Source organism: Polyodon spathula, chromosome 6 (genome assembly GCF_017654505.1).
Source record: "Polyodon spathula isolate WHYD16114869_AA chromosome 6, ASM1765450v1, whole genome shotgun sequence".
NCBI classification, from domain to species: Eukaryota; Metazoa; Chordata; class Actinopteri; order Acipenseriformes; family Polyodontidae; genus Polyodon; species Polyodon spathula.
In genome coordinates, this window is record NC_054539.1 from 20,873,036 (window position 1) to 20,885,582 (window position 12,547).

The following is a 12,547-nucleotide window of genomic DNA, read 5'->3' on the forward strand; positions in this document are numbered from 1 at the left end:
CCTGGACTTTAACCACTGGACCACATTGCCTCCTACAATAGCAGATGGACAAGTGTTCTAGTGCAGGCTGACATTGCAAGCTCTGGTACAGCTGATTCCTTCATCAGAGCCAGCCATATGAAACCGTATGTACACCAAGTTACAGCTGCAAGTATCCAGAGTCTACCGCATCAATCATATGCTGAATAGACATCTGCAGCAGAGACAGACGCTGTGCCCTTGAAAGAATGGTGTCCAGTTCAATTACTGGTTGAAAATGCTATCACTGCACAGACCCTAACTCCTGACCCTGAGCTTCCAAGCCTGTCAGACTGAGACTGGAGGAAGGACACCGCAGGGTGGGAACCACTGTGGCTCACCCTTCTGGAAGCATCAGTCATGCTACGAACTCATTCACTGTGGGTGTCTGTGTGACAACTAATGTACATGTAGACAGAACATTTATAAAAATGGTTTATTTGTGGCATTCATTACAACGTCCCAATTTTGTGCCAAGTGAGGTCATTGACCTCTCAAGGTCAAGAGGTCCATCCTCCTGTGTTTTCACATATGAAAAGTGTTACACGACACAAATACATATAAATCTATGTAAATTTTGGAAGTTATGATCATGTTGTTATGACACAAGGGTTAAAACAGCAAATTATCATTGTATGAGGTCATTGCCCTCTCATGGTCATTAGAGGTCAAATACAAGAAGGTTCCACATCTGAAAACAAACCCTAGGGTATGTACAAACACTGTGGAAAAGTCATGCTTTTATCATAAAATGCACAATACATTTTATATGAGCTTATCAGCTGTAATAAGTCACGCTGTCAGATGAAGATTACAGTAAACAGGAACAAGTGTCACATTTTACTGAAAATTTGAACATGACTGGGATACTGCAGATATAATGTTCAAACATCAATCCATTTCCCTGCAGGCTCCAATCACTTTTTGTTTCAGTCCCATGTGTATAGCAATACAAAAGCCAAAAAAAGGCCACAGACAATATTAAAAGTCTTTATTTATGTTTGGTCAGTACAGGAAAGGGGTTCATGGAAGAGTCTGGGTAATATGCATTACACGTTCAACAATTCCTTGAAACTGTATAAGTACACACACAATTCTTAAAAACAGTGTTTCTCACCTAGGAGGAGAAAAAAAAAAAGTTGCAAAAAACAATATTGCATTCAACAATTAAACTACAGACATCCTGAACATGGTAACACAAATAAAAACAACTTGGGTGGTATATTACTGTATAGGGCACCTTGCAGCATTAGATGAGAAGCATGAAAACGGTAAATTCCTTGTGAACAGCACTGTAAATGTGATTGTGAATAAAATGTAAGAATGCCCATACAGGGCCAGTTTTGGATATACAAAGAATTATACATACATCATTATGATTTGTTTTGCAACAACTTTCTCATTACATTAAATCATATAAAAATAACTCAAATCTACAAGTAACCATTTTGTTTAGCAACGTTCAACGTAATTGTTAAAATTTAACTGTGGCAGAGGCCTCACATGAAGCAAAACAAATTAAAAATTAAAGCAGAACTTTACTTATTTTTTTCCTTGTTTTTAAACATCTTAGTTCATACACTTCAGTACAGCATCCTCAGCCAAAACCAATGACGCTGTATACTTGTGTATATATATATATATATATATATATATATATATATATATATATATATATATAATATATATATATATATATATATATATATATATTATATATATATATATATATATATATACACACACACATATATATATATATATATATATATATATATATATATATATATATATATATATATATATATATATATATATATATATATATATATATATATATATATATATATATATATATATATATATATATATAAATTAAGTTGCAGTGTAAAGAAATGTTACAAAACTGAACTGTGTGCATTTACAGTGGAGTCCAAACCATTCTGAACGTGGCGAGAACCCGCAGTTCTGTTACCTTTGCCACTCACTGGCTCGTCAGGGTCATGGTTGGAGTCTGTGTCATTTGAGTGGTGAGCAATAGAGTTCTCACTGCCTGTAGGAGAGTCTACACTTTCGTAACCAGCACTAAGCCGATTCATATACCCGCTCCCCCTGTTTATTCTCTCTTCAGAGTGGTTGGTGAGTTTATTCCCATTTCCAGGGGAAGGGGGGAAATCCTCTTCAGTGCTACTAACTTCTCTGTAAAGGCCAGACCCAGAAGTCCTCTGAGAGGGGCTGCCGTTGCTTGGTCCGTTTGCCACTCTGCCGCTGCTATCTTTGCAAGCTGCCTCAGCCTGGCCAGAAGGCTCAGAAGAGGAAGTCCTGCTTGTGCCTGGAGTGGAGGACTGCTGCTGCAGCTGCCCCTGCTGAGCCATCTGCTGGCGAGTCTCTTTCAGTTGCTGCTGGAGGAACAAGATGGTACTCTGCATTCCCTCCACCTCCTCATCCAGCTGAATGATGAAGTCATTCAGCTCTGGAAAGCAGTAAGCAAATACATAAATACATTTTCCAAAACAGCATAATACAGGGAATACATTTACATTTCTTTATAGGTCATGCAGAAACAGAAATGTTATAAGTACTGCCTAAAATGTATAATCAGCTTTAGGTACAATAAGTAATATTGACTATTAAATGTTAAATATTAAAAGACATGCCCATTCATAAAAACCACCGTGTTAATGACTACATGTAAGGGTATCAGCTTTCAGAATCCAGATGTTTTTTTCTCAAATCAGAATCTTACCATCTTGACTGCTTTTAAGCTCTTCACTATACTTCTTCTGCAAAGCCAACTCAGCCTCCAACTGGGCAATACGTCCCTGGGACAGCTGTCTCCCCAACTCCTGATTCTCCTGAATAAGCATCCGACATTTGGCCATCAACTTTTTGCCTGTTTGGCTGCAAAGGAAAGGAATCTATCATCACAGAATGAATTTTAAAAACAAATGGAGGGGGAAAAAAAAAAAAAACACTGCAGATTAAATCCAATTGATAAATACTGGCTTACTATCAAAGGATACCTACAGTAGGTAACTGCTACTTAAACCACCATTCACGTTCCTGTGTTAATTCTGCAATGTATATCATTTTGCTTTGAAGAGCCATCTTATATATAAAAGGAATTATTCTAACATTTTAGAGAATTAAGTCATAACTAGAAGCGCCTTTCACTTACAATACCATATAACATTGCTTCTGGTTGGAACAAACACCATTCTGAACACAGATGACTTACCATTATTTTAACAAAACAAAAAAATCTGTACAAGTTACATTACAAGCTGCAGAATAAAATGTATGTGAATGCTTACAACACGCCAAGCTGAGAAAGGACTTCAATGTGTTAAACATTGGGATACATGCACTTAAACTTAATGGTTGAACATGACATTTTTTATAATGCAAGTGAAGAGAACTGGCTTAATCTAAACCCCCACCCCATATTTCACACATTATTAGACCTGAAATTCTAACATAGATACCATTCATCATATTAATGTTTTAAATGTCTAAATTAAATAGGGTCATATGATAATAACCTGCCAGAACTAAAACTTGTATTTGATTAACAAATATTCAGTCATACCTGGATAAGGCGATATGCATACACATCTGTACAAAATGAAAACACTTCATGTAATAGCTGCATTCAACATCAAGTTCTGAACGGTGTTTAAGCTTAATGTGAAATTTTATATTGAGGTTTCAGGATCAGTATGCTGGGTTCAAATTAACTTAGCCAATGGGATAACGCATTCATAATCTAGCACTCATAAAAGAAAGTTCAATGTGCAACATTAAGCACCCTTCAAAACGGGCATTTCAAATGTTTAAAAACAGAACAAAGATTTAATTTGATCTTTAAATTAAAAACAATTCCTAAACTGCACTAGGGAACAAACAAACTAAATACTGAACCTTTTCACCGAGTAGAACTTTTGATCTACTCAGAACGGTTATGTCCAACCAAATCATCTACTGTAAAGCATTACATTTAAAAGCTCTATACTGTCTGATGGAACTGTAGAATTGAAAAGCTAAATATGGTTTGCATATTTTCATAGTTTGTGTAAAAAGAGACCCAATCAGACAATACCCAACCCCCAGTAATTCGTTTATCCAGTGTTATATAGTGTCCCATTGACAGAATGGGTACCACTGAAGGGAAATGAATACAGAATGCTTTTTTGAGTTCACCTAAAAATACTGTAATTCTGCCCCATCTCCTAATTTCCCTACTGTTTACTAGAAATGTCTAATGAACTTAAGACACAAGATAACCTGAACACATTTATATAAAAAAAAAATAAAAAAACACAACACACAATGTAATGTGAAGCAGAAATCAGCAAATGGCAAGGGCACTTGTACGAGTATCGTTGCAACAAACATCTTGATTTCACAACCCTTACATAAAACCAAGCATCTTTTAAAATTGCAATAGAGAACCCACACAACTTACATTACCTTTTTACCAATCTTTTTGGATTCTTATTGTTTCATTATCCCCAGTACTGAAATAAAATGCTAATGTAACACTCAAAAAAAAAAAGATACAAATTTCACATTTACAATACTTTGATACACCCACAGCAGCATGTGCACTCATGTATTTAATCTCATGCCATGAATGTCTTTGCTTAAAGAAAAGAAGTCTGGTTTAAAACAAACCCCCACTTTAAAGCTCTTAAACTTGTCAGTCTGACAAAGTTAATTAAAATATCCCAAATGCACACTGCTGTAGATGTAATTAAAAAAATAAATAAATAAATAAATACAAAAATCTAACCATGGTTGGATGACGAGCCCTTTATAAAATATAAAGCCACTTCTTAGGTTTTGACTTGTCAGTTCGAAATGAGCAAGCCAGAAGCCCACAGTCTTATTACCAAACTGACTTCCAGTGTCTTAAGAGTTACTAGCGCTGTACTTAAAGCGCAGGATATTCCACAGTTACATTTTACTGGAATTTTATATGTTCAATTCATGATTAAGCTAGTTTCCTTCCTCCATACTCATTCTGCAGACAGCATGCCACAGACTTGACTTGCTCCTCCCTCAATTTCCTCCGTACACCACAAGCCAGGTGTCTAAACACAGGAGGGGAAGAATTTTGAATTTGGATTTGACCGCCTCTTCGGAACAGTCCGATTCCTTCAGGCCTCTGAAGCAAGGGGAGAGAAAGCTGAAACAGAAGGTTCACCTGACAAAAGTTTATATTAAGTATTACAAGCTGGGCAGAACAAAAATCTGGCTTTTTGGCTTAAAAGTCTGAGTCTTGTTGTGAATAGAGCATTTTTTGCCATCCCACCATAGCATTCTTGCAGTGGGAGTGTCAGGAAAGTCTTGACTGGGGAGTATTTGGTTTGTTTACCTATCAGGTGTAAATTTCCAGGCACTCAATTCATTTTGGGCTTGTTCCAGTTTGTCTTTAGTCTGTTCCAGTTCGCCCTTCATTTTAAGGAAAAACAAGTTGATAGCTGGGTCAACCATAGAAGATCTCAGCTGGGCAGCACTGGGTTGCTGAACTTGCTTGAGGTACTGAATCTGGGTCTGTGCAAAAGTAAAGAAAACCATATTACTAAAACAAGTCAAACATTTACAATTATATTTACGGTGCCAGTTAGATAGCCCCCAAGCTCACTATAACAGTCACTTGTTTATACGGGAGCAGCTAGGAATTATGCATGGTTTAAAAGTGTTATAAGCAGTGCATACCTTTTTTTAGTTGCACACAACTGCAAGGCTCACATTGGAAAACAAACTCCATTTGCTTTTAAACCAGCACCAAGTTTGTGATCTTTTTTACCCTTTAAATGATTTGTCCAACAGAAGCCTTTTTCACACCACCCCATCCAACCCCGGGTCTAGTCACCACAGGGCAGCCCTGGGATGACTCACCCCTGAGTTCAGCCCTGCCTGCATTCACATTTTCCATGCTCTACAATCTACGGGGTGAGATTCGTCCCGTGGTTGGACATGATCGTTTCACACTACATATTTTCAGCCCAGGAAGCACTGATGCGTGACCCTTGCCCCTCAACATTCGTTTTGTGGTTACTGCCATGTGCATTTTCAACCCGAGGCGAGTGTTACCGTTGCATTCACATTTAATTTTTCAATGGAGGCAAACGTTCTGGGAGTTTGCCATGGGCTGACAGTTTCGCCCTGGGTTGAAAAGCCCTAAAGACTACCTTATGTTGTTGCAATCAGTTCAATCTAATGACGTACTTAAAAAGCACCCCAGCTCCCTTCCATTTTTGTTACTCACAACATCATTAGTCTTGCAAAAGTTCTATTTGAGACACTCCAACTCAAGAAAGTCGTAGATCTGTATAAAGTGCATGGACCAAACAAACACAAGCAGATGCGATCCAAAAGGAAAGATCTTTGTACATTCTAGTCCCAGCACCATAAAATCAGTTCACTACAACAGTTATCCAACAGGGCACCAAGACAATTATCCAAACATATCAGCACAGCTACAGTTCTCAGAAAACAGCTTTGTGCTTTGCAACAGGTGGATCCAGTTCTCTAACTCATCCCTTCTCTTGCTGAAAAGCAGTGGAGAGTATTGGTCCCTACAATGTTTTAAACTTTCCATTAATAGCGTTAATGGCAACATTTCACATGGCATGTTTATAAATTACTCATGTATAGCTTAAATATACTGCAGTACCAACATCCTCATTACACCTATACACTACAATACAAGGAAATGGTACTTTACGGGTTAGTTTAACAAGAGATCACCCTTTGTTTACCCAGTTAACAGTACAAATAGAAGATGCCCCATGTTCATGAGGTATTGTAGCTATTTATACAAGTAAGATGACGGTTCACAACATAGCGATCCTCACAAGTACAAATAATTATGGCACAATTAGTATTTCTGACGTTTCTTCAATTTATATATAAAAACAAATCCTCGCACAGAGCACATCATGAAAATGAACAGTTTTTTGTGTCAAATGTTCCTGAGCATATCAGATTTCCATGCTTAACAGGTACTAAAAATAAATAAATAATTTGGTCAAAAATATGGTAAATTCACATTTCATTCTCAAATCAAAGTTTGTTTATGATTTTAGTGTTATCTACCTAGGAGGTAGTCACTATCTCACCTAAACTCGACTTAAACGTTTGAAATGAGCCTCATCTTTTATAATTAATTTATATCACACGCTCCCAAAAATCAACTGGAGCAATTCAGTCAACCTACACTGGTTTTACAGTAAACCAAAGATAAGCTCAAACACTTACAGTACACTCTTGCATTTCCTGTTCCTTCGTGGCAAGCCTCATGACAAGGATGTTCTCTCTCCGTGCAGATTCCTGTTGTTGCTGTTTCAGCTTCTCTTCAGACTCCTTCAAACCAGTTACATCATTTGCTGGTGCATTATGCAAAACAAAAAATAAAGTGAAATGTAAACTTCACTCTCAGCTTGATAAAGCAATCACATTTTGGTCACTTCCACGTACTATCAGTTGTTCACATTGGAGTCTAGGTCATGACCTAAAAACAGGGAGAGATCAAAATACCACCACTACCACCACCACTTAACTAATAACACTATGCAACACAATTTTTGTTCCTGGGTAGTAAGTGTTATTTCCTAATTGCTTATGCCTCAAAAGTATAGAAAATAGCTATTATTCCCCACAAACTTTGCTTTTGTGACCAGGACAGTGATATTTCAAAATATCACTATTTCCAATGGGAAAACGTCATTACAGTATAATCGTAAATCTCGAAAAACTACTCACTTCTAAATCTTTTGTAGCCATTTTTGTATTACTTTAGTATAAATACATGTTAATTTGGATTCATATGTTGTTTTTTTCCCAGCAAATTCCAAAGTCCAGTTAACTTTTTCAGGCTGTCTGCTCTACATGAAACTTAATTGGCCGAGATGGTTAGTGAGGTTTACACGAAAGCCTCAGTTCAAAAGTCGTGGAACCCCTGAAATAACTATTGGAGGTTATCAAAAATAGGTCCTATGGTTTAGCAGACACAATCCATGTTGGATACCCATAATCAAAATTTGAGGTTAAAGTATGAGGCAAATATCCATGTAAATGTGTGTCCCAAACAGTTTCTTGAATATGATTTATGTGTCAAACATGTGGGAAGATGTAGCAACACCTACTAGGGGATTCTAAAAACAGTAGCAAACAGTGTTAAACTTACAGTTCAGTTCTGCGTATTTTGCCTCCAGAACTTGAACATATGCTTCATGTTGTTTCCACCTAAAGTAAAAAATAGACAAAGATTAACATGGTGTACAATTACATTAATGAAACTGACCTTAGAACTGTATCTCTAAGAAAACAATATTTACCTTGCACACAGATCTTCTCTGGACAGGGTCTTCAAGTCAGATTCACTAAGGCGAACCTAATCAAATGCAAGAACATTTGTATCATTACTTTGATTCCCCAGTGATTGAACAATGATTCAATATGTGCCTTAGTGTTTCTGTACTCACCTTCTTCGGCAGAGGTTCTTCATTAGTCATTCTGAACTCTGTAGAAGAAGCAAAGGTCCATGAGAAACAGACTTTTGAAGGTCAAGATATACAACTTTGTTTGCAGAAATGTTTTTCTATAATAATCAAGCCACACTATAATTTATAGACTTAACATAGAATTTGGCTCAATTGTAAAAACAAAACATTTTGCTAAAACAATTCCCTATACTGATCTCACACTGTATCATGGCCACAAGAAAACTCCTTTAGGTAATATAAGGGTTATGTTATATATGTGGGATGTGGGTACTGTAGGAGGCCTTTACCGCCATGCTAATCCTACATTTCAATATTGATAAACTTTTGTATAATTAAGAGTTTTGTACAGTTTAGAGTTTTATACAAACGTGTTATACCCAATTGTTGCTTTAGATATAACTGAATGTCATTACAGCACATACTGCATTTTCTTATTTACAAAAAGAGTACAACCCGATTTGAAAATGTTTTACAATTTGTAAACTTTGAGCAGGTGCTATGATCAAAATATTTTCTTTACTAGGGTCTTGTCTGTGTGGTAAATGGATATAGATATTACAGAAAACATGTCTCTAGATCTGTATTTTTTTGTTGTGTTAATCATGGAAATGATTAACACAACAAGTTAACAAGTTAACCTACTGAAATAGCAGTTTATTGCTCAATTCTGTGTTCCGGCAATATCTGATTTGCATTACGCCTATGCAAGATAAACATTAGTTTATATAGAAATGCTGCTTATTACCGCTTAAGAACTTTTCACAACATTCCAACGAACAAGTTCGCATAACTGATGAATATTGACTGGTGACGCGATTAAACCAAGCATGACAAAATTACATCGTTAGATTAACTAGTCAAACGTTAACGGGCGTGGTGCTTTTTGGAACAGGTATCCAGTAAACTACTTTGTCTTGACCGAGAAGCACTGTAACGGTACGGTATTCGTAATATGGCATCGATATGTCCAGTTAAGAATTTGTGTATTTCAACATGTTGGAAGAATTTGTATTTATGATAGTAAAAGTGATCTCCTTTTAAGCGTTGAGAATTCAAACATTATGAATTAGAGGTATCCGCCCTCCATTCCTTCTCCTCACGAGTACAAGAATAATTTTGTTGGCCTCTAACCGCGCCATCTATAATTTATGACCCGCTTCCCACTCATGCAGGAAAACAACAAGATAGAAAACGCATACCTGCTTTATATAGGACTATGGATATAAATTCACTTTTATGCATGTCCAACGCACCTTTAACAATTTAAGACGGCTTTTTTGATGCTTTTATTTCGGTGTTATCTGCCGGTTTCTTATGTTTGCAGCTTTGTTGCCACAAAATGGCGCTGAAGGAAGAGCTCCGTGCTCTCCCGCACCCGAACAGAAACACACACAAATCCTTCTCCTTCTGCTGTGTTACTCATCAAAATAATTACTTACCGAACCCGTCTCAGTATTTACTAGAAACACTCTCCGACCGATACACTACAGCGTGTGACAAAAACAAAATGTAAATTAAAACGAGAGTATAAATTCTACGTCTTTTCCTTAACGTTATTTGTCTGTCCCTGTCGTCGCCACCATGAGTGAGAGGAGGAGACTCCGCCGCAAAGCATCATAAGAACGGACACACATTGCCTGCTTTATTAAAGCGCAGGGCTTTGGGACGGGTGGAGCAGGGAAGCCTCTGTGAGGAGAATTCAACTCAGGAACACACCGGTGAAGCGATATCTTGGCCTGGCGGTGTTTATTGTTGTGCCTCCTCATCATTAAGACAAAAAACAAAATAAAGCAAAACATGCCATTACGCGGTAAAATGTAGTAACACACGAGAAGTTGTAATCATGCAGCGCAAAATGAGCACAGAAGTAATGAAACATGTAGATAACTATAAGTATCCGTGCACATTGGTGTGTATGTTTGCTTTTTTCAATGCAGGTTGTTGTTATTATTTACAGCTTTTGAAGCGTCTAAATAGCTTAAAGCTAGACACACACACACACACACACACACACACACACACACACACACACACACACACACACACACACATATATATATATATATATACTATATTATAATATATATATAGATATATATAATATATATAATATATATATATATATAAAACGTCATGTGGGACTGTGACCATTTAGCCCAGTTGCTCCACTTCAAACTTGAACCATTATTGAAAAATACTTACAGACTGTCGCTGAAAACACGTTTTCTTCAGTATTTCTAATTTCAGCACTATTGCGTGTTAAATAGTAATGATGAATTTCTAATATCACAAAAATGCAAGTGAAATGCCATTTACTCTGTAAAAAGACATGAGTTCTTAATCATAAGATTAGTTTCTCGCTATTGTGGGATCATAGGGATAGGGCTTCTTGAAATAGTCAGCTGTTATTTTGAGATTAAAGGGGTAATTACAGTATACAGGGGCTTAAAATATATTCAACGTAGCAAGTACCTTATGATTTTTCTGTATGTTTATTTTAACTTTGAATTACATGAACTCAAGAAAGGACAAGAAATGTGATATGTTAATGAGAGGTGAGACAATATTTGTGAGGTGGGTAGCCTCATACAGCAATACTCTGCCCTCTAGATGGCTGCACACAGTATAACACTACTGAAATGCATTTACCTTAAACATTAGTTTAAGGCTCCCTCAGTAAAGGGGCCATTACACAAAGGTAAATTTTATGTAAAGTCACCTCCAATATTAAGGCCACCCCTGTATTGGGTTGAGGCCAGTCTCATCAGAAATTTGTAAGTTGCCTCAATAATAAGACCAACACTTAGCAAAGTACAAACTGTCTTAAAAATATTTATTATTATTATCATTATAAAATCCTCTCAAAACATGATTATTTGCATCAGTATAATGTAGAAAGAAAAAAAAAGTACTAAAACTGACTAAAAGCAGTAATTTAGAACAGTTTGTACACAAGAAAAAATAGTGTTAACACAATCTTAATCAAAATCCTATGGCATTAACATGTTACAGTAAAATCTATGTCCCACTTTATATAATAGCCAAGTTTCACTCTATATATTTTATACAGGCATACCATAGTTTTAATATTAAAGATTATACGAGAAACTCAAAAACTCAATAATGGTCATGTATTTCTTTACTATGAGATTTAAATGAATTACTACCAAAGAAACCATAGTGCACAATATGAACTTAAGAAAAGTTTGCCTCACTTGTTTTCTATGTAGTTGGGGGTCAGCTGTTTTTAAGATTAGCTGTTGATGATCACTTTGTAATTTCGTATTTGATATCTAGACAAATATATTTCTATAGTAGGGGATATGCCTCCCCAGTGTGGGGCAGTAAGAAAGAAAGTAAAACATATTGTTGGTTACAGACAATAATTGCACGACCAAATATCGGATTAGACTGTTTATAGCAATTTACAAGGTTCAATTTGAACAATAATTTTACAGTTTACTGTATTATATATGAGCGTCCTTTACTGTGCTTAGCATAACTCTTGTCTTCAGTGCCTTTACTCTAGTGCCACCCATATAATTTTGATTTTAAAACATATTAAATACAATTAATATTCCAGATATGCAAATGTTGCAAACGATATAATACGGTTGTTACTGTTTAGTATTCAACTATTTAACTAAAACTATTTAATGTAACTAGATGTATTTTTAAACGTGTAATGTATGTGTTTTTCGATTAAAGCATTATACAGGAGATGTTCGATAAGAACAAAGTTTTCTTGAATAATAGAGTTCACTGAAATAACATTAAACAACCGCAGAAGACAAAATGGAGTGGGAGGAACCATTTTAAGAAGGGGTGAATAGTGGTTAAAATGTACAGAAAATGCACAGAGTTAAATAAGCAAATATTTTCGTATTAAGAATATCGGTAAGTAAAGTGACTTATATTGCAAAAAGTCTTCTTATGGTTAAATATAACTGATTGTTATTATTTCGGTTCTTGTACATAAATGGACCTTACCCGCAGTTGAAGTTGAAAGTTCAAGG

The 12,547-nt window shown here is 36.0% G+C and overlaps 1 protein-coding gene across 3 annotated transcripts; it reads right to left on the bottom strand.

Moving 5' to 3' along the window:
- Positions 1–1,903: 1,903 nt before the first annotated feature.
- Positions 1,904–10,130, bottom strand: LOC121317000 (WT1 associated protein). 3 transcript variants are annotated; one of them, XM_041252492.1, is made up of 8 exons: positions 9,971–10,130; positions 8,511–8,548; positions 8,364–8,419; positions 8,213–8,271; positions 7,285–7,412; positions 5,396–5,574; positions 2,765–2,919; positions 1,904–2,491 (listed from the first exon to the last, which is right to left on the bottom strand). In XM_041252492.1, exons 2-8 carry the CDS (start codon positions 8,538–8,540, stop codon positions 1,917–1,919), a joined length of 1,182 nt encoding a protein of 393 aa, XP_041108426.1. In that variant the 5' UTR covers positions 8,541–8,548; positions 9,971–10,130; the 3' UTR covers positions 1,904–1,916. The 3 variants fall into 3 exon arrangements, 2 of the variants coding, with proteins under 2 accessions (XP_041108426.1, XP_041108427.1); XM_041252493.1 differs by lacking the exon at positions 9,971–10,130 and adding an exon at positions 9,785–9,934; XR_005950475.1 differs by lacking the exon at positions 1,904–2,491 and having other exon boundaries at positions 2,836–2,919; positions 4,811–5,574.
- Between the last annotated feature and the right edge of the window lie 2,417 nt (positions 10,131–12,547).

Excerpts from the sequence above, each read along its gene's own strand:
- LOC121317000 (XM_041252492.1), bottom strand. The coding sequence starts at position 8,540 with ATGACTAATGAAGAACCTCTGCCGAAGAAG. Across the intron at positions 8,272-8,363 it reads AGAGAAGATCTGTGTGCAAG|GTGGAAACAACATGAAGCAT; the intron begins GTAAATATTGTT and ends TTTTTACTTTAG. Across the intron at positions 2,492-2,764 it reads GCTTAAAAGCAGTCAAGATG|AGCTGAATGACTTCATCATT; the intron begins GTAAGATTCTGA and ends ACTGCTTTCCAG.